Source organism: Oratosquilla oratoria, chromosome 25 (genome assembly GCF_046742065.1).
Source record: "Oratosquilla oratoria isolate Oo_2021 chromosome 25, ASM4674206v1, whole genome shotgun sequence".
Taxonomy (NCBI): domain Eukaryota; kingdom Metazoa; phylum Arthropoda; class Malacostraca; order Stomatopoda; family Squillidae; genus Oratosquilla; species Oratosquilla oratoria.
Window position 1 is genome coordinate 48,486,731 of NC_134801.1, and position 27,843 is coordinate 48,514,573.

Sequence of the window (27,843 nt, forward strand, 5' to 3'; positions counted from 1 at the left end):
CGCAGTCATTCACACACATAAACTCGTACAATATATATATATATATATATATATATATATATATATATATATATATATGTATATTTATATATATACATACTGTACATATATATATATATATATATGTATATATGTATGTATATATATACATACTGTATATATATGTATATATATATGTATATATATATGTATATATATATGTATATGTGTATATATATATATATATATATATATGTGTGTGTGTGTGTGTGTGTGTGTGTGTGTGTGTGTGTGTGTGTGTGAGTGAGTGCGTGTGTGTGTGTGTGTGTGTGTGTACGAGTCTTTGGCTTTGCAACTTTTATTTTTTCCAATTTTCCCCGTATTTGTCTACAGACTGCTTCAAAACTGCTTGCATACTTTCACCTATACGAGGTCGGAGTCATAATACCCACCAAGATACATATCCTAGAAAGATTTGGTAATCAGAGTTTTTGGGTCGTTACGAGACGAGCAAGGAACAGCCACTAGAACATCTAGAGGCTCGTAAGAATAACATGATTGTTTCCGAGACAGTGTACCTTGATGTCCATGCAACCTTTAAGACACTTATTTCGAGGTGTAGAGGACAGCAAGAGTCGGGGGAGGAGGAATTACAGGTGATTTAAGAATAAAAGGCAAAGTATGATCGTTTCGATAAGATTTGTGCAATAAATACAAGGTAGAAATGCAGAATCTTCTGGACAAAAGAAAACGGGGCGTCGGTTCAGTTTCGTCTATCCTGTGGTGCAACCATGACTTGCAGTGACTTCTCAGATTTTAGATTTAGGCTTCTTAAGGTGCAGAAGCTGGAGCTGGCTTGTAAAGAGGAGCTGGAGGTGGGGGGTGGTAGGGTGCTGGGGGAGGAGGTGGGTGGTAGGGCGCCGGGGCAGGGTAGGTGGCCTCGCCCTCGTAGGTGACCTCAGCGACGTAGCCGTTGTGGTGGTCGGCGGTGAAGGTGACGATCTGAGTTCGGCCGTCGGGCAGGAGGACGCGGTAGGAGCCTGAGGTGACGTCGCCGTCGCTCTTCTCGTCGTGGGAGAAGTTGTTGCCGGAGTAGTCGTCCTTGACGGCGTAGGCGAACTCGAAGGGCATCCCCGGCTCCTTGTAGACGGGAGGAGGAGGGGCGGGGTATTCGTAGGCCGGGGGAGAGTCGGGCTTGGGGGCGGCTAGGGACAGGACCACGATGGTGGCAAAGAAGACGACCTGAAGAAGAAAGTGGACGTTTAGAGATGAATGCTATGCTAATTCCTATTGTAAAGATTATCAACCCAAACCACAAAGAACTAACTATGGTATGTGACGTAACGCAGCCACGTGAACTACTCATTTTCATTGTCTTTTGTTTCTGTTTTGTTAGACGTCACAAATACACCTACCCAATTTTAATTTATCGAAAGGTCAATGGTCACCAGACTGGATCACATGGATGGCAGCAAACAAATTGATTATGAAAGCGGCAGGACAGATTCCCACATACCAACCCCAAGTAACTTGAGTCCCCTTGTACGCGTCTCCTAATTGTTCTCTCCCTGTCCATATTTATACTTGTTAACTCTATTCTTTGTATCATTCTGCTGAAGACGATCACAGTCAGTGGTCGAAATATACAGATAATTAGTATTTCTGATTTCTTTTCTCCGACAGTGGGTTAACAAGTTTTATTTTACCAATGTGCTATTACATTACGCTGTGCTAATATATATATATATATATATATATATACATATATATATATATATATATATGCATCGGCCAAAACACTGGGTGAATGGCATCAAGGGGCTAAAACAGCGAACGCCTTTAGCCGGTGGTTACGGACCCACGTAAATCAGCCTTCGATAAAACTGTGGTGAACCATGCAATCGAAGTGAAGGCGTCAATCGAAGGTTTGTGACTCCTATAGTTCGGAGGCTTCCTATCGCATAGGTGCAATCATGTGCCGCAAACCAGAACAAAAACAATGAAGTACGATCAGCACTACTTGAAGAAATTGACCCCCTTCAGCTCGGTAGTGCACTTGATGCATTTTGTTCTGTCTGTTGTCGGTCTTTTTGTCCGAAGAGAATCTGAGACTGGCACCATTGAGGTACATGATGCAGTTTTTGACTCTGCATTACTCTTCAGAATTTTGGAAAACCTTTCAGCAGGTGGGGGCGCCATATCATATTCTTAGACAAATAGCAGGCGTCGATTTTGCAGCCGATAATCGGATTCCAAACTAAATTATGTCTCGATTGATTGAATTCCACTCCAGGCCGGGGACAGAGACGAAGGCGTCAAGTTCTTGTTTCAAAGAAATCCACGGTGCGCCACAGAAATAAAGCTATTGTTACTATTTTCTTGTTCAACTAACGGAGTTCACACACCTTGATCATGGTGCAGGCTGTGCTCAGCGAAGTGTGACACAGTTGTATGGAAAATCTTCGGTTATATATAGTGACCCACCCATCCACCCTTCCTTTGTGTAGCGTTCGCTTGTGCGTTCGTCTGTTGGATCAGATACTCCGCTCTGGTTTTCGTCAAGGATTTGCCCGAAGGCGTCTATGCGTAACCCTTTTGCCTAGGGGCGTGTAGGGAGGTCCACCCTCACGCCCTCATTGGCTTAATGAATTCTCTTGGTGCCAGACAAATCGATATGAGGATATCCTTAGTTATGAGTCACAATAGGAAGCCCTTCAACTTGATGAGGGCATCTGTAGATGATTACAGTGGTAATCTCCCAGGTATTCAACAACCTTGTAGGTTTTATTTCGATGCTGAGAGACCTTCATGAATTGTGAGTTGAGGTGAACTTCTTACTCTAAAGAATGCATGGATATATATATATATATATATTTTCTGTTAGTTATAAAATCTTATTGTTCAGCTGTGAGGGTGTTTCTTGTACAATAAAGCTAGTGGTGATGCCGTTTATCTAATTTGCTCTAGACAACGCCATACAAATTAATACAGCTTTTGCATTCGATTTGCTTTCGCTGGAACATCATCTCTTCTACACCCCTTTCTCTATTTCTGTCTAAAACCCAGGGGGTGGCAAAAACAAATAATTTTTTATTTTTTATCTTTTTTTTATTTTCGCCTAAGTAATTTCTGCTCCAAATATAATTTCTGGTGTTTGTGATTAACAATTTCCCCAACAAAAATTAGTATATATTTTTAGATTTTTTCATTTTTTCATGACCTTTTTTATATATCACTTTCTATTAACTAAGATTACACTACTGTTCCTTTTTTAGTAAACCAATTCTTTTTCATTTTTTCTTGACATTTTTTATATATCACTTTCTATTCAAAATTACACGACTGCATTTTTAGTAAACCTGTTGTTGATGTGTAACTGTGTGAGTCGGAAGAAAATATTATTTCAATTAATTTTATTCCCACACACCATGTATTAAAGTAAGATTTTTGTGAAATGATAGTTGGTTTATACAGATACATTAAATTAAAACATGATATGCCTGGTCCCAATGAATTTGTAAAATAGACGTGAGTTACGCTTGTACTTTGTTTTGACCCAAACAATAAAATCTGATCAGAGATTCGTAAATGATCATAAGAAACGTACAATTAAGTGTATGTTTTATTGTTGTTTAGCAAGTCGTGTGGTTGTTAAAGTTGTGTTGCGAAGTCATCAATATGGTCTACAGCTAGGTAGGGTTATGTATTTCTATGACTTTATTCTTGTATTAGATAAAGAGATGCAATTCCTAGTGTCCTGGGTGCCAACCAAGAATTGTTTGGATGTCATTGTGGTCACCCAATTGCTCGTCCGAGGCATCAGTTCAGTCTCAGGATAAAGTTGTTAACAATAAGAAGCGAGAGGTGAGGCTGGGTGGGTGGGGGCTAGGGTGTGTTAAGGTGGGGGTGGAGAATGGGGTTAGGGTGGAGGTTGGGGGTTGGGGTTAGGGTTGTGGTAGGGGATTACGCGGGGATGTGATGGGGAATTGGTGGGTGAGGGGGTAAGGGGTTAGGATTTGGTGGGAAAGGAGACTCGTGTGGGGTGGAGTGGCGGGTTGGGTTTGTTTGGGTTGGCTTGGGGATTTGGATTTGGGATTGAGGTTTACTGGTGAGATGGGGGCCTGCCAAGAATGCTAAACATTAGGCAGAATGTAAAAGTCAGTCTTCAATTTTCATGTATATTTTCCTTAAGTGCCTAAATATCTTTCGCTGGAAGGCCTTGTAATTTTTCACTATTTTAATTTTTCTATACTGGTTTTACAATATATATATATATATATATATATATATATAATATATATATGTACATATATATGTATATGTGTGTGTGTGTGTGTGTGTGTGTGTGTGTGTGTGTGTGTGTATGTGGGATCAATTGTAGAATCCCCCCCCCCACACACACACATATCGATGAAAGTCCGAGGTGTTCCGCCGTCCCTCTGCGCCGTCCCTCAGGTTATGGTAATTTTTTCTTAGTTTCCGGTTTGTGAGCACTAATGGTTAGGTTAGGTTAGGTTAGGTTAGTTTAGGTTATCACCGCCATTGATGCAAAGGCACACGCCGTTACTCAGGTCAGAGTAACGTTTCTATTACTTATTTTAGAGTATGAGAGCGTTGATGATCTTGATAGTAACCTAACCTAGCCTAGCCTAGCAAATTTGAAGTTCGTTAGTACCCCTCCAATAAACATGTCCTTAAGATTTTACATAAACTTTTCAAATTTTGTGTTTTGTTATTTTTTCAAATATCTAAACATTAATAAATCTATAATTTCCCACATCGAAGGTTCTCTCTGCTCCTAAATTTTCTGGTTTACGACATTTTGGACACCTGATTTTTCTGTCATGTTATTATCTGCATAGTTCTTATTTACGCATTTTTCTATTACTTTCAAGAGACTTGTAATTGTGAGTACAGGTTTCATATTTCTGTTCATTTGTGCAGATTCTAGGACTGTGACTGAAAACATGACACTAAATTTATTGAAAACGACTTTAAGTATGAAATACTTGAATTCTGTTCATTTGTGCAGATTCTGGGACTGTGACTGAAAACATGACACTCAATTTGTTGAAAAAGACTTAGTATAAAATACTTTTATTTCTTCCATTTAATGTGTGGTGATTTGTAGCTAAATGTGGAGATATACGTATTGGATATGAAATTTATACCATGACGTTCCGTATGATTTATGTTGTTAGATGAATGTGTATTTACTTAATTTGTTCCTTGTAATCGATGTTCATCTGATTATTATAAAGATTCATTTAGAGTTCTCTGTTATTGTTTTCAAAATATGGTGATGCTTTGTTAGTTTCTTAAGCCTGGGAAAAGGTCTCGGAATTTTAATGTTCATACAACATGAGGTATGTAACATGATACCTTAGAATATAAGTTTTCAAATGCTGGGAGTGCATCTTATGATGTAGTGTTCATCATCATCATTAGCTACAATGTTTGTTTTTTTTCGCAAGTTCATCATCTATGTCCCTCCTGGTATTTGCTTACCGCCTCAAGGGTGCATGAAAATCTGAAGAATAAATGTGAATATGTTCCATGTGGATGTGCTGTGTCTTGCGACACTGCTTCTGACCCAGGGCAGTGGACAGGATGCAGGGATGACCCGTCATCCAGGAGGCACCAAGATAAGAGGGAGAGAGGAGGGTGGAGGGGAGTGAAATATATAGAAAATGGAATTGGTGGGAGTTGTTTTTATGCCTTTTTCTTTTTGGCTACCCCCAGTGTAAAGGGGAGGGAGCCTTTGATATATGTATGTATGTATGTATTTATGTATATATGTATGTATGTTCCATTTCAAAAGAGATGAAAGAAGTTCATACAAAGAGACTTTAAGCTGTGGCCTTATTGATAGTTTTAAGTACAACCAGTAGGAATCAGGCCGAAGACTTCATGGTTAAGTGTTGGGACTAGAGTCAGTAATAAGGTGAGTAGCCTATGACAGGAGACGCGTAGCTGCGGCCGAGGCCATCACCTTTGGGTTATTGTTAGTCTAAGGGACTAACAACAACTGCTAGGAGTCATCGAGGATTGCGGGATTCAAACCCACAACAAAACAGATATCAGGCCAGCACACTTCCGATTACGCTACCACCAGCGTCGATCTAGAATTTGAAGCAGTGGTTCCCTCTCTCTTTTCTTTTCTTTTCCTTTTTTTTCCTTTTTTTTTTCCATCGACTTCCCATTGACTACTTTGTCTAATTTAAGAGGTGAAATACTTATCTTTACTGTCAACTTAATATGTGACACTTAAAAAAAGGGTGTATTGTCATAGTGATTATGCATATCATAAAACTTACAAAATCATAGCTTGTACGGAGATTAGTATTCCAACAGTTTAAGCCAAAATCTGTCATCTTATCCTTCGGATAAGAACTGCTCCAAATATTATGAGCCCTGCTTCTCCGTTCGGAGTTCTGATCACAATCAAGTCTGGAGGCGACTCCAAGCAGGAGTCTTTGGCTTTGCAACTTTTATTTTTTCCCAAGTTTCCTCGTGTTTGTCTGCAGACTGCATCGAACCTGCTTGTACACTCTCACCTATACGAGGTCGGAGTCATGGTACCTACCAAGATACATATCCTAGAAACATTTGGTAATCAGAGCTTCTGGGTCATTACGAGACGAGCAAGGAACAGCCACTAGAACATCTAGATGCTCGTGAGAATTACTTAATTGCTTACGAGAACATGCACCTTGATGTCCATGCAACCTTTAAGAGACTTATATCGAGGTGTAGAGGACAGCAAGGGTCGGGGAAGGGGGAATTACAGGTGATTTAAGAATAAAAGGCAAAGTATGATCGTTTCGATAAGATTTGTGCAATAAATACAAGGTAGAAATGCATAGTCTTCGGGACAAAAGAAAACAGGGCGTCGATTCAGTTTCGTCTATCGTGTGGTGCAACCAGGACTTCCAGTTACTTCTCAGATTTTAGACTTAGGCTTCTTCAGGGGAAGCTGGAGCAGGCTTGTAAAGAGGAGCTGGAGGTGGGGGGTGGTAGGGTGCTGGGGGAGGAGGTGGGTGGTAGGGCGCCGGGGCAGGGTAGGTGGCCTCGCCCTCGTAGGTGACCTGAGCGACGTAGCCGTTGTGGTGGTCGGCGGTGAAGGTGACGATCTGAGTTCTGCCGTCGGGGAGGAGGACGCGGTAGGAGCCTGAGGTGACGTCGCCGTCGCTCTTCTCGTCGTGGGCGAAGTTGTTGCCGGAGTAGTCGTCCTTGACGGCGTAGGCGAACTCGAAGGGCATCCCCGGCTCCTTGTAGACGGGAGGAGGAGGAGGAGGAGCAGGGTATTCGTAGGCCGGGGGAGAGTCTGGCTTGGGGGCGGCCAGGGACAGGGCCACGATGGTGGCGAAGAAGACGACCTGAAGAAGAAAGTGGACGTTTAGAGATGAATGCTATGCTAATTCCAATTGTAAAGATTATCAAACCAAACCACAAACAACTAACTATGGTATGTGACGTAACGCAGCCACGTGAACTACTCATTTTCATTGTCTTTTGTTTTTGTTTTGTTAAACGTCATAAATACAACCAAGCATGCGGACACACACACACACACACACACACACACACACACACACACACACACACACACACACACACACACACACACACACACACACACACTCACACACACACACAAATATATATATATATATATATATATATATATATATATATGTGTGTGTGTGTGTGTGTGTGTGTGTGTGTGTGTGTGTGTGTGTGTGTGTGTGTGTGTGTGTGTGTGTGTGTGTGTGTGTGTCCACATGATTGGTTGTATTTGTGACGTCTAACAAAACAGAAACAAAAGACAATGAAAATGAGTAGTTCACGTGGCTGCGTTACGTCACATACCATGGTTAGTTGTTTGTGATTTGGGTTGATAATCTTTACAATAGGAATTGTGTGTGTGTGTGTGTGTGTGTGTGTGTGTGTGTGTGTGTACGGTACCGCATTTCAATTTCTGCATGTCGGCCTCCATTGATGGTTTAGAATTAAAATGCATTGCGGTTGTTAAAATGTATATGAATACATATATATATATATATATATATATGTATATATATATATATATATATATATATACATATACATATACATATATATATGCATCGGCCAGAACACTGGGTGAAAGGCATCAAGGGGCTAAAGGAGCGAACGCCTTAACCGGTGGTTACGGTCCCACATAAGTCAGCCTTCGAGAAAAACTGTGGTGAACCATGCAATCGAAGTGAAGGAGTCAGTCGAAGGTTTGTGACTGCTACAGTTCGGAGGCTTCCTATCGCATAGGTGCAATCATGTGCCGCAAACCAGAACAAAAACAATGAAGTACGATCAGCACTATTTGAAGAAATTGACCCCCTTCAGCTCGGTAGTGCACTTGATGTTTTTTGTTCTGTCTGTTGTCGGTCTTTTTGTCCGGAGAGGATCTGAGACTGGCACCACTGAGGTACATGATGCAGTTTTTGACTCTGCAATGCTCTTCATCACAGGAGTGGTCGTTCCCGAATGAAGACTTTTGAAAACCCTTTCCACAGGTGGGTGCGCCTTATGATATTCTTAGACAAATAGCAGGTGTCGATTTTGCAGCCGATAGTCGGATTCCAAGCTGAATGAGGTCTCAATTGATTGAATTTCACTTGACTGGGGCCAGAGACGAAGGCATCATGTTCATGTTTCTAGAAATCCACGGTGCGCCACAGAAATAAAGCTATTGTTACTATTCTCTTGTTCAAGTAACAGAGTTCACACACCTTGATCATGGTGCAGGCTGTGCTCAGCGAAGTGTGACACAGTTGTATGGAAAATCTTCGGTTATATATAGTGACCCACCCATCCACCCTTCCTTTGTGTAGTGTTCGTTTGTGCGTTCGTCTGTTGGATCAACTACTCTGTTCTAGTTTTCGTCAAGGATTTGCCCTACGGCGTCTTTGCGTAACCCTTTTGCCTAGGGGCGTGTAGGGAGCCCCCCCCCCGCTCCTATTGGTTTAATGAATTCTCCTGGTGCCAGACAAATCGATATTAGGATATCCTTAGTTATCAATCACAATAGGAAGCCCTTCAACTTGATGAGGGCGTCTGTATATGATTACAGTGGTAATCGTTCCAGTTATTCACGAACCTTACAGATTTTTTTTGGATGCTGATAGACCTTCATGAATTGTGAGTTGAGGTGAACTTCTTACTCTAAAGAATGCATGGATATATATATTTTTTCTGTTAGTTATAAGATATTATTGTTCAGCTGTGAGGGTGTTTCTTGTACAATAAAGTGAGTGGTGATGCCATTTACCTAATTTACTCAAATTAATACAGCTTTTGCATTCGAATTTGCTCTCGCTGGAACATCACCTCTTCTACACCCGATTACTTTTTCTATTTTTTCTAAAGCCCAGGTGGTTGCAAATACATTCTTTTTTTTTTCTCTCTCTAGTAATTTCCGCTCCAAATATAATTTTTGGTGTTTGTAATTAACAAATTCCCAAACACAAATTAATATATATTTCTAGATTTTTTCATTTTTATATGACATTTTTTACATATCACTTTCTATCAACTAAGATTACGCTATTTTTTTTTAGTAAACCAATTGTTTTTAATTTTTTCATGACATTTTTTATATATCACTTTCTATTAACTAAGATTACACGACTGCTTTTTTAGCGAAACTTTTGTTGACGTGTAACTGTGTAAGTCGGAAGAAAATATTATTTCGATTAATTTATGTTCCCACACACTCTATATTCAGGTAAGATTTTTGTGGAATGATAGTTGGTTTATACAGATACATTAAATTAAGACATATGATATGCCTGGTCCAAAGGAATTTGTAAAATAGACGTGAGTTATGCGTGTTGTTGGTTTTGACCCAAACAATAAAATCTGATGTTTTATTGTTGTTTAGCAAGTCGTGTGGTTGTTAAAGTTGTGTTGTGAAGTCATTAATATGGTCTACGGCTAGGTAGAGCTAAATACTTCTATGACTTTACTCTTGTGTTAGATAAAGAGGTGCAATTCCTAGTGTCCTGGGTGCCAACCAAGAATTGTTTGGATGTCATTGTGGTCACCCAATTGACTTGTCCAAGGCATCATTGCAGTCTCAGGATAAGGTTGTCAACAATAAGAAGCGAGAGGTGAGGCTGGATGGGTGGGGGTTGGGGTGTGTGTTAAGGTGGGGGTGGAGAATAGGGTTAGGGTGGAGGTTGGGGGATGGGGCTAGGGTTAAGGTTGTGGTAGGGGTTTGCGTGGGGACGTGATGGGGGATTTGTGGGTGAGGGTGTAGGGTTTGGTGGGAAAGGAGACTCGTGGGGGGTGGAGTGACGGGTTGGGTTTGTTTGGGTTGGCATGGGGATTTGGATTTGGGATTGAGGTTTACTGGTCGGATGGGGGCCTGCCAAGAATGCTAATCTTTTGGCAGAATGTAAAAGTCAGTCTTTAATTTTATATTTATTTCCTTAAGTGCCTAAGTATCTTTCGTTGGAAGGCCTTGTCATTTTTCATTATTTTAATTTTACTGCCCCGGTTTTACAATATATATATATATATATATATATATATATATATATATATATATGTGTGTGTGTGTGTGTGTGTGTGTGTGTGTGTGTGTGTGTGTGTGTGTGTGTGTGTGTGTGTGTGTGTGTATGATCAATTGCAGGACCCCTCCCCACACACACACACATACACACATATCGATTAAAGTCCGAGGTGTTCCGCCGTCCGTCTGCGCCGTCCCTCAGGTTATGGTATTTTTTTTCTTAGTTTCCGGTTTGTGAGTACTAATGGTTAGGTTAGGTTAGTTTAGTTTAGGTTATCACCGCCATTGATGCGAAGGCGCATGCCGTTACTCAGTTCAGGGTAACGTTTTTATTACTTAGTTTAGAGTAAGCGTTGATGATCTTGATAGTAACCTAACCTAGCCTAGCCTAGCAAATTTGAAGTTTGTTAGTACCTCTTCAATAAACATGTCTATAAGATTTTACATAAACTATTCAAATTTTGTGTTTTGTTCTTTTTTCAAATATCTGGACATTAATAAGTCTATATTTTTCCCATATCAATGTTTCTTTCAGCTCCTAAATTTTCTGGTTTACGACATATTGGACATATTTTTCTGTCATGTTTTTATCTGCATAATTCTTATTTACGCAATTTTATCCTAATTTCAAGAGACTTGTAATTACGTTTCATATTTCTGTCCATTTGTGCAGATTCAGGGACTGACTGAAAACTTGACACTAAATTTATTGAAAAAAGACTTTATGTATGAAATATTTTTATTTCTTCCATTTAGTGTGTGGTGATTTGTAGCTAAATGTGGAGATATATACATACGTATTGGATATGAAATTTATACCGTGGTGGTCCGTATGATTTATGTTGTTAGATGAATGTGTATTTACTTAATTTGTTTCTTGTAATCGATGTTCATCTGATTATTATAAAGATTCATTTAGAGTTGTCTGTTTTTTTTAGAATATGTTGATGCTTTTTTAGTTTCTGAAGCCTAGGAAAAGGTCTCGAATTTTCAAATGTTGGGAGTGGATCGTATGGTGTAGTGTTCATCATCATCATTAGCCAGAATGTTGTTTTTTTCGCAAGTTCATCATCTTCTGTCTAAGCACACAAAATAAAAATGACAGTTTCAGCGACAGCTAAGTCCCTCCTGGTATTTGTTTACCGCCTCTAAGGCGCATGAAAATCTGAAGAATAAATGTGAATATGCTCCATTTCAAAAGAGATGAAAGAAGTTCATACCAAAAGACCTTAGCTGTAGCCTGATTGATAGTTTTAAGTACGACCAGTGGAATCAGGCCGAAGACTTCATGGTTAAGTGTTGGGACTATAGTCAGAAATATGGTGAGTAGCCTATGCTAAGGGACTAACAATAACTGCATGGAGTCAGCGAGGATTGCGGGATTCAAACCCACAACAAAACATATATCAGACCAGCACGCTTCCGATTACGCTACCATCGGCGTCGATCTAAGATTTGGAGCAGTGATTCTCGCTCCTTTTTTTTTTTTTTTTTTTTTTTGACATCGACTTCCCATTGACAAGATTGTCTAATTTCAGAGGTGAAGTACCTATCTTTATTGTCAACTTGATATGTGACACTTAAAAAAAAGGGTGTATTGTCATAGTAATTATGCATATCATAAATCTAACAAAATCATAGATTGTACGGAGATTAGTATTCCAACAGTTTAAGCCAAAATCTGTCATCCTATCCCACCCTAGAACATTAGTATTCTTCTTAGGAAGGGTCATGCTCCTCCCTGGATATTGTTAGACCTGCTGCTCTGGTCGAAGTTCTGATCACAATCAAGTCTGGAGGTGACTCCAAGCAGGAGTCTTTGGCTTTGCAACTTTTATTTTTTCCAAGTTTCCTCGTGTTTGTCTGCAGACTTCTTCGAACCTGCATGTACACTCTCACCTATACGAGGTCGGAGTCATGGTACCTACCAAGATACATATCCTAGAAACATATGGTAAACAGAGTTTCTGGGTCGTTACGAGACGAGCAAGGAACAACCACTAGAACATCTAGAGGCTCGTGAGAATTACTTAATTGCTTACGAGAACATATACCTTGATGTCCATGCAACCTTTAAGAGACTTATATCGAGGTGTAGAGGACAGCAAGGGTCGGGGAAGGGGAAATTACAGGTGATTTAAGAATAAAAAACAAAGTATGATCGTTTCGATAAGATTTGTGCAATAAATACAAGGTAGAAATGCATAGTCTTCAGGACAAAAGAAAACAGGGCGTCGGTTCAGTTTCGTCTATCGTGTGGTGCAACCAGGACTTGCAGTGACTTCTTCGATTTTAGACTTAGGCTTCTTCAGGGGAAGCTGGAGCAGGCTTGTAAAGAGGAGCGGGAGGTGGGGGGTGGTAGGGTGCTGGGGGAGGAGGTGGGTGGTAGGGCGCCGGGGCAGGGTAGGTGGCCTCGCCCTCGTAGGTGACCTGAGCGACGTAGCCGTTGTGGTGGTCGGCGGTGAAGGTGACGATCTGAGTTCTGCCGTCGGGGAGGAGGACGCGGTAGGAGCCTGAGGTGACGTCGCCGTCGCTCTTCTCGTCGTGGGAGAAATCGTTGCCGGAGTAGTCGTCCTTGACGGCATAGGCGAACTCGAAGGGCATCCCCGGCTCCTTGTAGACGGGAGGAGGAGGGGCGGGGTATTCGTAGGCCGGGGGAGAGTCTGGCTTGGGGGCGGCCAGGGACAGGGCCACGATGGTAGCGAAGAAGACGACCTGAAGAAGAAAGTGGACGTTTAAAGATGAATGCTATGCTAAGTCCTATTGCAAAGATTATCAAACCAAACCACAAACAACTAACTATGGTATGTGACGTAACGCAGCCACGTGAACTACTCATTTTCATTGTCTTTTGTTTCTATTTTGTAAAACGTTACAAATACAACCAATCATGTGGACACACACACACACACACACACACACACACACACACACACACACACACACACACACACACACACACACACACACACACACACACACAGTATATATATATATATATATATTTGTGTGTGTGTGTGTGTGTGTGTGTGTGTGTGTGTGTGTGTGTGTGTGTGTGTGCGTGTGTATGTGTGCGTGTGTATGTGTGCGTGTGTATGTGTGTGTGTGTGTACAGTATCGCATTTCAATTTATGCATGTCGGCCTCCATTGATGGCTTAGAATTAAAGTGCATTGTGGTTGTTAAAATGTATGTATATATATATATATATATATATATATATAATATATATATATATATATATATATATATATATGTATATATATGCATCGGCCAAAACACTCTGGGTGAAAGGCATCAAGGGGCCAAAGGAGCGAACGCCTTTAGCCGGTGCTTACGGTCCCACGCAAGTCAGCCTTCGAAGAAACTGTGGTGAGCCATGCAATCGAAGTGAAGGAGTCAATCGAAAGTTTGTGACTCCTACAGTTCGGAGGCTTCCTATCGCATAGGTGCAATCATGTGCCGCAAAACAGAACTAAAACAATGAAGTACGATCAGCACTATTTGAAGAAATTGAGCCCCTTCGGCTCGGTGGTGCACTTGATGCATTTTGTTCTGTCTGTTGTCGGTCTTTTTGTCCGGAGAGGATCTGAGACTGGCACCATTGAGGTACATGATGCAGTTTTTGACTCTGCAATGCTCTTTGGCACAGGAGTGGTCGTTCCCGAATGAAGAATTTTGAAAACCCTTTCCACAGGTGGGTGCGCCTTATGATATTCTTAGACAAATAGCAGGCGTCGATTTTGCAGCCGATAATCGGATTCCAAGCTAAACGAGGTCTCGATTGATTGAATTCCACTCGGCCGGGGCCAGAAATGAAGGCGTCAAGTTCTTGTTTCAAAGAAATCCACGGTGCGCCACAGAAATAAAGCTATTGTTACTATTTTCTTTTTCAAGTAACAGAGTTCACACACCTTGATCATGGTGCAGGCTGTGCGCAGCGAAGTGTGACACAGTTGTATGGAAAATCTTCGGTTATATATAGTGACCCACCCATCCACCCTTCCTTTGTGTAGTGTTCGTTTGTGCGTTCGTCTGTTGGATCAACTACTCTGCTCTTGTTGTTGTCAAGGATTTGCCCGAAGGCGTTTGTGCGTAACCCTTTTGCTTAGGGGCGTGTAGGGAGCCCGCCCTCATTGGCTTAATGAATTCTCCTGGTGCCAGACAAATCGATATCGGGATATCCTTAGTTATCAGCCACAATAGGAAGCCCTTCAACTTGATTAGGGCGTCTGTAGATGATTACAGTGGTAATCCTCCCAGCTATTCATCAGCCTTGCAGATTTTATTTCGATGCTGAGAGACCTTCATGAATTGTGAGTTGGGGTGAACCTCTTACTCTGAAGAATGCATGGATATATATATTTTTTCTGTTAGTTATAAAATCTTGTCGTTCAGCTGTGAGGGTGTTTCTTGGACAATAAAGCGAGTAGTGATGCCGTGTATCTAATTTGCTCTAGACAACGCCATACAAATTAATACAGCTTTTGCATTCGAATTTGCTCTCGCTGGAACATCATCTCTTCTACACCCCTTTTTCTCTTGTTGTGTAAAACCCAGGGGGTGGCAAATACAAATAATGATTTTTTTTTTCTTCATATTTTCTCCTTAGTAGTTTCCGCTCCAAATATAATTTTTGGTGCTTGTGATTAACAGATTCCCAAACACAAATTAATATAGATTTTTAGATTTTTTTTCACGACATTTTTTATATATCACTTTTTATTAACTAAGATTACACTATTTTTTTTTTTAGTAAACCAATTGTTTTTAATTTGTCTTAAACTAGGGTTCCTTTTAAACTTAGAGTTAAGCGTGGCTAACCTCTTCCTTGCTCCAGTCTCATTTTCAAGCAGACTCAACTTGGAAACATCACTTTTCCAAGGAAGAGCAACCTCATACCTACCATCAACAAACTTAACTGAATTCTCAAAATTATTCAACACTGGGTCTTTGGGAGGCTTATCCCTCCCAGCACAAATTCCAATACTTTCAAGGCTCCAAAATTCATGGAGCTCAGATTCATTAACAGGTTTAGCAGTACTCATACATAACATCTGGTGAGATACATTCTCTTCCTGGGTTTTCATACAAGAACCAGACAATATCCAACCAAACACAGACTCAAAGGCCACTAAATCATCACATCGTATAAGGTTCTCTGGGGAAACAAAACGCCAGTAATTATCCACACCAATCAGTATATCCAAAGTGAGGTCACGATCACGTCCATAGTCGTCAGCTAACTGTAGATGTGAAAGGGACTGCAAAACATCAGAGGGAATCCTTTGACGGCTTAAGGGTGAGCAAATGGTCTCAACTTCGACCGCTAATATTGAGTGGGGATTACCCTGAGTGTCAATCACTTTCACATCATATACATTCCGTTCTCTTCTATTTTGTGATTTCTTATTCCCAAAGGTTGAGTATGAAGTGTACTTAGATGTAACCCACTTAGGTTTGATTCTTCTAACAATATCATGGCTCACATAAGTAGTGTCTGCCCCTAAATCAAACATGACAATAGCATCAACAGATTTCCCATTATTAGTCTTGATCTTAGCAGTTTGCAAGACAGTGGACCTTTTAACTCTCTGGTCATGAGAGATGCCAACATGCTCAACAGTACCACTACCAGTATCGACTGCATTATTAACTTGTTCACTGGGGGTGTGGGCGACACCCTGTCTACTTGGTGAATTATTAGTGACACAAATTGTTTTGCCTGTTCTGCAAAACAAGACATTGTGATATCCGGAGCACTGCGCACACTTCACTTTTCCTCTACAGTCCTTGGACATATGTCCTTTGACGAGGCACTTAAAACAAAGTCCTAGGGATTTCACTTTCTCTTCACGTCTAAGGATATCCAATCTCAATATCTGATTGCACTTTTCGGACTTGTGTCTCTTCTGACAAAACATACACTGTTGTGGTCCTTCTTCAGCTGACGTCTGCAAGGCTGAAGCCGAACTAACTTTTCTTCTTTCGACATCTTGTGGTGCGTTGCTCTTCTCCATGGACAAATCCTTAAAAATCTCCGATCGTTCACGACGCTGGATCTCGGTTTGCAGAAACTTCATTAACCAATCCAAATCGCCTTCACGTCCAGCACTTTCCCTCGACCACTCCAGACGGATGTCCTGTGGTAGGCGAGCTACGATGATAGGAGTCAACACCATGCCATACTGGTTACCGCTGAACCCAAGGGCTTCCAAACTTCTTATATGCCGCAACAGTTGGTCTCGTAACTTCCATAGGGAGTCACACTGATTAGCTCCTTTAGCTCTAGACGTCAAAGAAGCGTTCATTAAGCCCGACACATGGGCGAATACGATTCTTTCAGTCCTACCAAATCTCTCTTTGAGTAGATCACATGCTGTCTTATAATTTGCAGCGGTAAGCCCCAAGCCTCGAATGACAGAAAGTGCCTCTCCTCGAAGGAGGGACTGCAGGTATGAGAACTTGCTTATAACAGGCAAGTCACTCTGGTCAACCAGAGCTTCGAAGCGGTCCCAGAAGGGTTGCCACTCTATAGCTTCGCCAGCATATTTAGGGAGCTCTAAACTAGGTAACCTAACCTCTGATCTATCCTTAGAAGAAATGAAGATAGAATCACTTACAACAGTCATATCCCTCAGGCGCTTGGCAACCCTTGCTGTAATCTTCCTGGCAGATCTTTGAAACTTGTCAGTTTCATCCATATCTGACTCTACTTCGTCAGAGTTCAATTCCAACTCCACTGCCGTGTGGTGCTTCTCAAGATCTGCAAGCCTCTTGTCAAATATGCAAATGGTAGCTTGTAATAATTCGAGGCTGGTAGCGTCATCATTCAATAAATCTTCTAATTCCTTGACGCTTCGCGTCACCCAGCTGACGCTCTCTTTTTCTTAGCTTCAGACATCGTGTCAAGCCTTAAACGGGTTAACCTTATTCTTAAAGGACTTAGATAGGGTTTCCCGGGTCTGGGCACCAAGAGTAATGTTCAAAAACCTCACAATATCTGCCGGCTTTACCAGAAAAATCGAGCGGGATTCAAATAAAAAATATGGCGTCGATTCTGTTTATTTGCTTACAAAAACAAGATATTTCAAAGATGGTAAATAATTACCCTCTTTCCCTGGATCCAAATAAATGCACAAACATAATCATATCAAAAATATATAGCAGACCATTATAATGATAATGGTGGTATTAATCAAATCTAACCAATTCAAAACAAGTAAATATAGAAATGGCGGGAAGCAGACGACAGGCCACCTAGCAAGGCGACTGGGCGATAGTCGTATCTTTAACATTTGCTTACAGCCTGTAGGGCGCATGAAAATCTGAAGAATAAATGTGAATATGTTCCTTGTGGATGTGCTGTGTCTTGCGACACTGCTTCTGACCCAGGGCAGTGGACAGGATGCAGGGATAACCCGTCATCCAGGAGGCACCAAGATAAGAGGGAGGGTGGAGGGGAGTGGACTATATAGGAAATGGAATGGGTGGGAGTGGTTTCTATGCCTTTTTCTTTTTGGCTACCCCCAGTGTAAAGGGGAGGGAGCCTTTGGTATATCTATGAATGTATGTATATATGTATGTATGTTCCATTTCAAAAGAGATGAAAGAAGTTCATACCAAGAGACTTTAAGCTGTAGCCTGATTGATAGTTTTAAGTACAACCAGTAGGAATCAGGCCGAAGACTTCATGGTTAAGTGTTGGGACTAGAGTCAGTAATAAGGTGAGTAGCCTATGACAGGAGACGCGTAGCTGCGGCCGAGGCCATCACCTTTGGGTTATTGTTAGTCTAAGGGACTAACAATAACTGCTAGGAGTCATCGAGGATTGCGGGATTCAAACCCACAACAAAACAGATATCAGGCCAGCACGCTTCCGATTACGGTACCACCGGCGTCGATCTAGAATTTGAAGCAGTGGTTCCCTCTCTCTCTTTTTTTTTTTTTTTCCTTTTCCTTTTTTTTTTCTTTTTTTTTTGACATCGACTTCCCATTGACTACTTTGTCTAATTTAAGAGGTGAAATACTTATCTTTACTGTCAACTTAATATGTGACACTTAAAAAAAAGGTGTATTGTCATAGTAATTATGCATATCATAAAACTTACAAAATCATAGCTTGTACGAAAAAGCTGTGTATTCCAACAGTCTAAGCCAAAATCTGTCATCTTATCCTTCTTAGGAAGGGTCATACTTCTCCCTGGACGAGAACTGTTCCAAATATTGTGAGCCCTGCTGCTCTGGTCGGAGTTCTGATCACAATCAAGTCTGGAGGTGACTCCAAGCAGGAGTCTTTGGCTTTGCAACTTTTATTTTTTTTCCAAGTTTCCTCGTGTTTGTCTTGTACACTCTTACCTATACGAGGTCGGAGTCATGGTACCTACCAAGATACATATCCTAGAAACATTTGGTAATCAGAGCTTCTGGGTCATTACGAGACGAACAAGGAACAGCCACTAGAACATCTAGATGCTCGTGAGAATTACTTAATTGCTTACGAGAACATGCACCTTGATGTCCATGCAACCTTTAAGAGACTTATATCGAGGTGTAGAGGACAGCAAGGGTCGGGGAAGGGGGAATTACAGGTGATTTAAGAATAAAAGGCAAAGTATGATCGTTTCGATAAGATTTGTGCAATAAATACAAGGTAGAAATGCATAGTCTTCGGGACAAAAGAAAATAGGGCGTCGATTCAGTTTCGTCTATCGTGTGGTGCAACCAGGACTTGCAGTGACTTCTCAGATTTTAGACTTAGGCTTCTTCAGGGGCCGAAGCTGGAGCAGGCTTGTACAGAGGAGCGGGAGGTGGGGGGTGGTAGGGTGCTGGGGGAGGAGGTGGGTGGTAGGGTGCCGGGGCAGGGTAGGAGGCCTCGCCCTCGTAGGTGACCTGAGCGACGTAGCCGTTGTGGTGGTCGGCGGTGAAGGTGACGATCTGAGTTCTGCCGTCGGGGAGGAGGACGCGGTAGGAGCCTGAGGTGACGTCGCCGTCGCTCTTCTCGTCGTGGGAGAAGTCGTTGCCGGAGTAGTCGTCCTTGACGGCGTAGGCGAACTCGAAGGGCATCCCCGGCTCCTTGTAGACGGGAGGAGGAGGAGGAGGAGCAGGGTATTCGTAGGCCGGGGGAGAGTCTGGCTTGGGGGCGGCTAGGGACAAGGCCACGATGGTGGCGAAGAAGACGACCTGAAGAAGAAAGTGGACGTTTAAAGATGAATGCTATGGTAATTCCTATTGCATAGTTTATCAGCCCAAAACCACAAACAACTAAATATAGTATGTGACGTAACGCAGCCACGTGAACTACTCATTTTCATGGTCTTTTGTTTTTATATTGTTAAACGTTACAAATACAACTAAGCATCTGGACACACACACACACATACACACACACACACACACACACACACACACACACACACACACACACACACACACACACACACACACACACACACAAATGTATATGTATATATATATATATATATATATATATATATATATATATATATATATACATATATGTATTATATATATATGTGTATATATATACATATGTGTATATATATATATAGTTGTATACACACACACACGTGTATATATATATATATATATATACATATATATATACATATATATATATATACATATATATATATACATATATATATGTACACATATACATATAATATATATATATACATATATATATATATATATATATATATATATATATATATATATACATATAAATATATATCCATCGGCCAGAACACTTCGGGTGAAAGGCATCAAAGGGCCAAAGGAGTGAACGCCTTTAGCCGGTGGTTACGGTCTCACCCAAGTCAGCCTTCGAAAAAATTGTGGTGAACCATACAATCGATGTGAAGGCGTCAATCGAAGGTTTGTGGCTCCTACAGATCGGAGACTTTCCGACGCATAAGTGCAATAATGTGCCGCAAACCAGAACAAAAACAATGAAGTACGATCAGCACAACTTGAAGAGATCGACCCCCTTCGGCTCGGTGATACACTTGATGCACTTTGTACCATATGTTTCTCAGAGATGATCTGGAAGTGGCACCATTGAGGTACACGATACAGCTTTTGACTCTGCAAGACTCTTAAGCTCAGGAGAGGTCGTTCCCGTATGAAGAATTTTGAAAACCCTTTCTGGAGGTTGGTGCCCCATATGATATTTTCAAACAAAGAGTAGGCGTTGATTTTGCAGCCGATAGTCGGATTCTAAGCTAAACGAAGTCTCGATTGATTGAATTTCGCTCTAGGCCGTGGACAGAAACGAAGGCGACATGTTCTTGTTTCAAAGAATTCCACTGAGTGCGCCACAGGAATAAAGATATTGTTACTATTTTCTTGTTCAACTAACGAAGTTCACACACCTTGATCATGGTGCAGGCTGTGCTCAGTGAAGTGTGACACAGTTGTATGGAAAATCTTCGGATATATATAGTAACCCACCCATCCACCCTTCCTTTGTGGAGTGTCCACTTGTGCGTTCGTCTGTTGGATCAGCTACTCTGTTCTGGTTTTCGTCAAGGATTTGCCCGACGGCGTCTGTGCGTAACTCTTTTGCTTAAGGGAGGTCCCCCCCCCCGCCCTTATTGGCTTAATGAATTCTCCTGGTGTCAGACAAAACGATATCAGGATATCCTTAGTGATCAGTCACGATAGGAAGCCCTTCAACTTGATGAGGGCGTCTGTAGATGATTACAGTGGTAATCCTCCCAGCCATTCATCAACCTTGCAGATTTTATTTCGATGCTGAGAGACCTTCATGAATTGTGAGTTGGAGTGAACTTCTTACTCTCAAGAATACCTGGGTATATATCTTTTTATAGTTATAAGATCTTATTGTTCAGCTGTGAGGGTGTTTCCTGGACAATAAAGCGAGTGGTGACGCCGTTTACCTAATTTGATGTAGACAACGCCATACAAATTAATACAGCCAGCTCAAAGACCCAGTCAGATGTTTTGTTTCTCCCTCTTGTAGTGCTGTTTGTTACTACATGCAGCTTTTGCATTCGAATTTGCTCTCGTTGGAACATCATCTCTTCTACACCTCTTAGTTTTTCTATTCCTTTCCAAAACCTAGGTGGCTGCATAGGAAAAAAAAAAGTTTTTCCTTTAGTAATTTCCGCTCTAAATATAATTTTCGGTTTTCGTAATTAAGAAAAAAAAAAACCAGTTTAATATGTATCTTTTAGAAAATAATTTTCATTTTTTTTTATAATTGTTTTCTTATATATCACTTTCCATTAACTACTCCTCTTATAGTAAACCTTTTGTTGACGTGTAACTGTGTGAGTCGGAAGAAAATACTATTCCGATTAATTTGTGTTCCCACACATCCTATATTCTGGTAAGATTTTTGTGAAATGATTGTTGGTTTATACAGATACATTAAATTAAGACATATGACATTCCTGATACCAAGGGTTCTGTAAAATAGACGTGAGTTTTGCGTGTTCTTGGTTTTGACCCAAACAATAAAATGTGATCAGAGATTCGTAAATGATCATAAGAAACGTGTGGTTGTTAGAGTTGTGTTGTGAAGTCATTGATATGGTCTACGGCTAGGTAGAGTTAAGTACTTCTATGACTTTACTCCTGTGTTAGATAAAAAGGTGCAATTCCTAGTGTCCTGGGTGCCAACCAAGAATTGTTTGGATGTCATTGTGGTCACCCAATTGCTCGTCCGAGGCATCAGTTCAGTCTCAGGATAAAGTTGTTAACAATAAGAAGCGAGAGGTGAGGCTAGGTGAGTGGGGGCCTAGGGTAGAGGCTTGGGCGGGGGTAAAGGATAGGGTTAGGATGGAGGTTGGGGGTTAGGGCTAGGGTTAAGGTTGTGGTAGGGATTTACGCGGGGATGTGATGGGGGATTGGTGGGTGAGAGGCATGAAGGGTTTAGGGGGAAAGGAGACTCGTGTGGGGTGGAGTGGCGGGTTGGGTTTGTTTGGGTTGGGGTGGGGATTTGGAGTTGGGATTGAGGTTTTCTGATGGGATGGGGCCTGCCAAGAATACTAAATATTTGGCAAAATGTAAAAGTCAGTCTTCGATTTTCATATTTATTTTCCTTAAATGCCTAATTATCTTTCGCTGGAAGACCTTGTCATTTTTCAGTATTTTGATTTTGCTATCCTGGTTTTACAATATATATATACATATATATATATATATGTATATATATATATATATATATATATATATATATAACATATGTATATATGTGTGTGTGTGTGTGTGTGTTTATGGGATCAATTGTAGAATCCCCCCCCCACACACACACACATATCGATGAAAGTCCGAGGTGTTCCGCCGTCGTTCTGCGCCGTCGCTCAGGTTATAGTATTTTTTTTTTCTTAGTTTCCGGCTTGTGAGCACTAATGGTTAGGTTAGGTTAGTCTAGGTTAGGTTAGGCTAGGTTAGGTTAGGTTAGTTTAGGTTATCACCGCCATTGATGCAAAGGCACACGCCATTACTCAGGTCAGGGTAACCTTTTTATTACTTAGTTTAGAGTAAGAGAGTGTTGATGATTTCAATAGTAACATAACGTAGCCTAGCCTAGCAAATTTGAAGTTCGTTAGTACCTCTCCAATAAACATTTCCTTAAGATTTTATATAAACTATTAAAATTTTGTGTTTTGTTCTTTTTTCAAATATCTAAACATTAATAAATCTGTAATTTCCCATATCGAAGGTTCTCTCAGCTCCTAAATTTTCTGGTTTACGACATATTGGACACCTGATTTTTCTGTCATGTTTTTATCTGCATAGTTCTTATTTACGCATTTTTCTCTAACTTTCAAGAGACTTGTAATTGTGAGTACAGGTTTCATATTTCTGTTCATTTGTGCAGATTCTAGGACTGTGACTGAAAATATGACACTAAATATATTGAAAAAGACTTTAAGTATGAAATACTTAAATTCTGTTCATTTGTGCAGATTCTAGGACTGTGACTGAAAACATGACACTAAATTTATTGGAAAAAGACTTTAAGTATGAAATACTTTTATTTCTTCCATTTAATGTGTGGTGATTTGTAGCTAAATGTGGAGATATATATACGTATTGGATATGAAATTTATACCGTGGCGATCAGTATGATTTATGTTGTTAGATGAATGTGTATTTACTTAATTTGTTCCTTGTAATCGATGTTCATCTGATTATTATAAAGATTCATTTAGAGTTTTCTGTTTTTTTTTTTTATCAGAATATGCTGATGCTTTGTTAGTTTCTCAAGCCTAGGAAAAGGTCTCGAATTTTACTCTTCATACAACATGAGGTATGTAACATGATACCTTAGAATATAAGTTTTCAAATGCTGGGAGTGCATCTTATGATGTAGTGTTCATCATCATCATTAGCCACAATGTTTTTTTTTTCCGCAAGTTCATCATCTTCTGTCAAAGCACACAAAGTAAAATCGACAGTTTCAGCGGCAGCTAAGTCCCTCCTGGTATTTGCTTACCGCCTCTAGGGCGCATGAAAATCTGAAGAATAAATGTGAATATGTTCCATGTGGATGTGCTGTGTCTTGCGACACTGCTTCTGACCCAGGGCAGTTGACAGGATGCAGGGATAACCCGTCATTCAGGAGGCACAAAGATAAGAGGGAGGGAGGAGGGTGGAGGGGAGTGGAATATATAGGAAATGGAATGGGTGGGAGTGGTTTCTATGCCTTTTTCTTTTTGGCTACCCCCAGTGTAAAGGGGAGGGAGCCTTTGATATATGTATGTATGTATGTATGTATATATGTATGTTCCGTTTCAAAAGGGATGAAAGAAGTTCATACCAAGAGACTTTAAGCTGTGGCCTGATTGATAGTTTTAAGTACAACCAGTAGGAATCAGGCCGAAAACTTCACGGTTAAGTGTTGGGACTGTAGTCTGTAATAAGGTGAGTGGCCTATGACAGGAGACGCGTAGCTGCGGCCGAGGCCATCACCTTTGGGTTATTGTTAGTCTAAGGGACTAACAATAACTGCTAGGAGTCATCGAGGATTGCGGGATTCAAACCCACAACAAAACAGATATCAAGCCGGCACGCTTCCGATTACGCTACCACCGGCGTCGATCTAGAATTTGAAGCAGTGGTTCCCTCTCTCTTTTCTTTTCCTTTTTTCTTTATTTCTTTTTTTGCCATCGACTTCCCATTGACTACTTTGCCTAATTTAAGAGGTGAAATACTTATCTTCACCGTCAACTTAATATGTGACACTTAAAAAAAGGGTGTATTGTCATAGTGATTATGCATATCATAAAACTTACAAAATCATAGCTTGAACGGAGATTAGTATTCCAACAGTTTAAGCCAAAATCTGTCATCTTATCCTTCTTAGGAAGGGTCATACTCCTCCCTGGACGAGAACTGTTCCAAATATTGTGAGCCCTGCTGCTCTGGTCGAAGTTCTGATCACAATCAAGTCTGGAGGAGACTCCAAGCAGGAGTCTTTGACTTTGCAACTTTTATTTTTTTCCAAATTTCCTCGTGTTTATCTGCAGACTGCATCAAACCTGCTTGTACACTCTCACCTATACGAGGTCGGAGTCATGGTACCTACCAAGATACATATCCTAGAAACATTTGGTAATCAGAGCTTCTGGGTCATTACGAGACGAACAAGGCACAGCCACTAGAACATCTAGAGGCTCGTGAGAATTACTTAATTGCTTACGAGAACATGCACCTTGATGTCCATGCAACTTTTAAGACACTTATATCGAGGCGTAGAGGACAGCAAGGGTCGGGGAAGGGGGAATTACAGGTGATTTAAGAATAAAAGGCAAAATATGATCGTTTCGATAAGATTTGTGCAATAAATACAAGGTAGAAATGCATAGTCTTCGGGACAAAAGAAAACAGGGCGTCGATTCAGTTTCGTCTATGGTGTGGTGCAAACAGGACTTGCAGTGACTTCTCAGATTTTAGACTTAGGCTTCTTCAGGGGAAGCTGGAGCAGGCTTGTAAAGAGGAGCGGGAGGTGGGGGGTGGTAGGGTGCTGGGGGAGGAGGTGGGTGGTAGGGTGCCGGGGCAGGGTAGGAGGCCTCGCCCTCGTAGGTGACCTCAGCGACGTAGCCGTTGTGGTGGTCGGCGGTGAAGGTGACGATCTGAGTTCTGCCGTCGGGCAGGAGGACGCGGTAGGAGCCTGAGGTGACGTCGCCGTCGCTCTTCTCGTCGTGGGAGAAGTCGTTGCCGGAGTAGTCGTCCTTGACGGCGTAGGCGAACTCGAAGGGCATCCCCGGCTCCTTGTAGACGGGAGGAGGAGGAGGAGGAGCAGGGTATTCGTAGGCCGGGGGAGAGTCTGGCTTGGGGGCGGCCAGGGATAGAGCCACGATGGTGGCGAAGAAGACGACCTGAAGAAGAAAGTGGACGTTTAAAGATGAATGCTATGCTAATTCCTATTGCAAAGTTTATCAGCCCAAAACCACAAACAACTAAATATGGTATGTGACGTAACGCAGCCACGTGAACTACTCATTTTCATTGTCTTTTGTTTTTATTTTGTTAAACGTTACAAATACAACTAAGCATGTGGACACACACACACACACACACACACACACACACACACACACACACACACACACACACACACACACACACACACACACACACACACACACACACACACACACACACACACACACACACAGACACACACACACACACACACACAAATATATATATATATATATATATATATATATATATATATATATATATATATATATATATATATATATTATATATATATATATATGTATATATATATATGTATGTGTGTATATATAGATATAGTTGTATACACACACACACACGTATATATATATATATATATATATATAAATTATATATATATATACATAAATATATATATATATATATATATATATATATATATATATATATATATATATATATATATATATATATATATATATATCCATCAGCCAGAACACTTCGGGTGAAAGGCATCCAAGGGCCAAAGGAGCGAACGCCTTTAGCCGGTGGTTACGGTCTCACTCAAGTCAGCCTTCGAAAAAATTGTGGTGAACCATGTAATCGAAGTGAAGGCGTCAATCGAAGGTTTGTGGTTCCTACAGATCGGAGAATTTCCAAGGAATAAGTGCAGTAATGTGCCGCAAACCAGAACAAGAACAATGAAGTACAATACAACTTGAAGAGATCGACCCCCTTAGGCTCGGTGATGCACTTGATGCACTTTGTACCATATGTTTCTCAGAGAGGATCTGGAAGTGGCACCATTGAGGTACACGATGCAACTTTTGACTCCGCAATACTCTTAAGCTTAGGAGAGGTCGTTCCCACATGAAGAATTTTGAAGACCCTTTCTGGAGGTTGGTGCCCCATATGATATTCTTAGACAAATAGCTGGCGTCGATTTTGCAGCCGATAGTCGGATTCTAAGCTAAACGAAGTCTCGATTGATTGAATTCCACTCCAGGCCGGGGACAGAAACGAAGGCGACATGTTCTTGTTTCAAAGAATTCCACTGAGTGCGCCACAGGAATAAAGATATTGTTACTATTTTCTTGTTCAACTAACGAAGTTCACACACCTTGATCATGGTGCAGGCTGGGCTCAGCGAAGTGTGACACAGTTGTATGGAAAATCTTCGGATATATATAGTAACCCACCCATCCACCCTTCCTTTGTGGAGTGTCCGCTTGTGCGTTCGTCTGTTGGATCAGCTACTCTGTTCTGGTTTTCGTCAAGGATTTGCCCGACGGCGTCTGTGCGTAACCCTTTTGCTTAAGGGCGTGTAGGGAGGTCCCCCCCCCCGCCCTTATTGGCTTAATGAATTCTCCTGGTGTCAGACAAAACGATATTAGGATATCCTTAGTTATCAGTCACAATAGGAAGCCCTTCAACTTGATGAGGGCGTCTGTAGATGATTACAGTGGTAATCCTCCCAGCCATTCATCAACCTTGCAGATTTGATTTCGATGCTGAGAGACCTTCATGAATTGTGAGTTGGAGTGAACTTCTTACTCTCAAGAATACCTGGGTATATATCTTTTTATAGTTATAAGATCTTATTGTTCAGCTGTGAGGGTGTTTCCTGGACAATAAAGCGAGTGGTGACGCCGTTTACCTAATTTGATGTAGACAACGCCATACAAATTAATACAGCCAGCTCAAAGACCCAATCAGATGTTTTGTTTCTCCCTCTTGTAGCTCTGTTCGTTACTACATGCAGCTTTTGCATTCGAATTTGCTCTCGTTGGAACATCATCTCTTCTACAGCTCTTAGTTTTTCTATTC

The 27,843-nt window shown here is 41.1% G+C and overlaps 5 protein-coding genes across 5 annotated transcripts; all 5 read right to left on the bottom strand.

Annotated features, from left to right (window-relative positions):
• Positions 1-810: 810 nt before the first annotated feature.
• Positions 811-2,110, bottom strand: LOC143039129 (uncharacterized). The gene is made up of 2 exons (XM_076208986.1): positions 2,000-2,110; positions 811-1,221 (listed from the first exon to the last, which is right to left on the bottom strand). Exons 1-2 carry the CDS (start codon positions 2,108-2,110, stop codon positions 811-813), a joined length of 522 nt encoding a protein of 173 aa, XP_076065101.1.
• A 4,825-nt stretch (positions 2,111-6,935) lies between these two features.
• On the bottom strand, positions 6,936-8,759 carry LOC143039130 (cuticle protein 7-like). The gene is made up of 2 exons (XM_076208987.1): positions 8,751-8,759; positions 6,936-7,358 (listed from the first exon to the last, which is right to left on the bottom strand). Exons 1-2 carry the CDS (start codon positions 8,757-8,759, stop codon positions 6,936-6,938), a joined length of 432 nt encoding a protein of 143 aa, XP_076065102.1.
• Positions 8,760-12,832: 4,073 nt separating this feature from the next.
• LOC143039131 (uncharacterized) lies at positions 12,833-18,911 on the bottom strand. Its single transcript, XM_076208988.1, has 4 exons — positions 18,892-18,911; positions 15,358-17,349; positions 13,872-13,971; positions 12,833-13,249 (listed from the first exon to the last, which is right to left on the bottom strand). The coding sequence occupies exons 1-4, from the start codon at positions 18,909-18,911 to the stop codon at positions 12,833-12,835; spliced, it is 2,529 nt and encodes an 842-aa protein (XP_076065103.1).
• Positions 18,912-19,113: 202 nt separating this feature from the next.
• Positions 19,114-19,651, bottom strand: LOC143038770 (cuticle protein 19-like). Its single transcript, XM_076208301.1, has one exon. The coding sequence runs from the start codon at positions 19,597-19,599 to the stop codon at positions 19,291-19,293; it is 309 nt and encodes a 102-aa protein (XP_076064416.1). The 5' UTR covers positions 19,600-19,651; the 3' UTR covers positions 19,114-19,290.
• Positions 19,652-25,487: 5,836 nt separating this feature from the next.
• On the bottom strand, positions 25,488-27,145 carry LOC143039132 (uncharacterized). Its single transcript, XM_076208990.1, has 3 exons — positions 27,137-27,145; positions 26,727-26,909; positions 25,488-25,910 (listed from the first exon to the last, which is right to left on the bottom strand). Exons 1-3 carry the CDS (start codon positions 27,143-27,145, stop codon positions 25,488-25,490), a joined length of 615 nt encoding a protein of 204 aa, XP_076065105.1.
• Between the last annotated feature and the right edge of the window lie 698 nt (positions 27,146-27,843).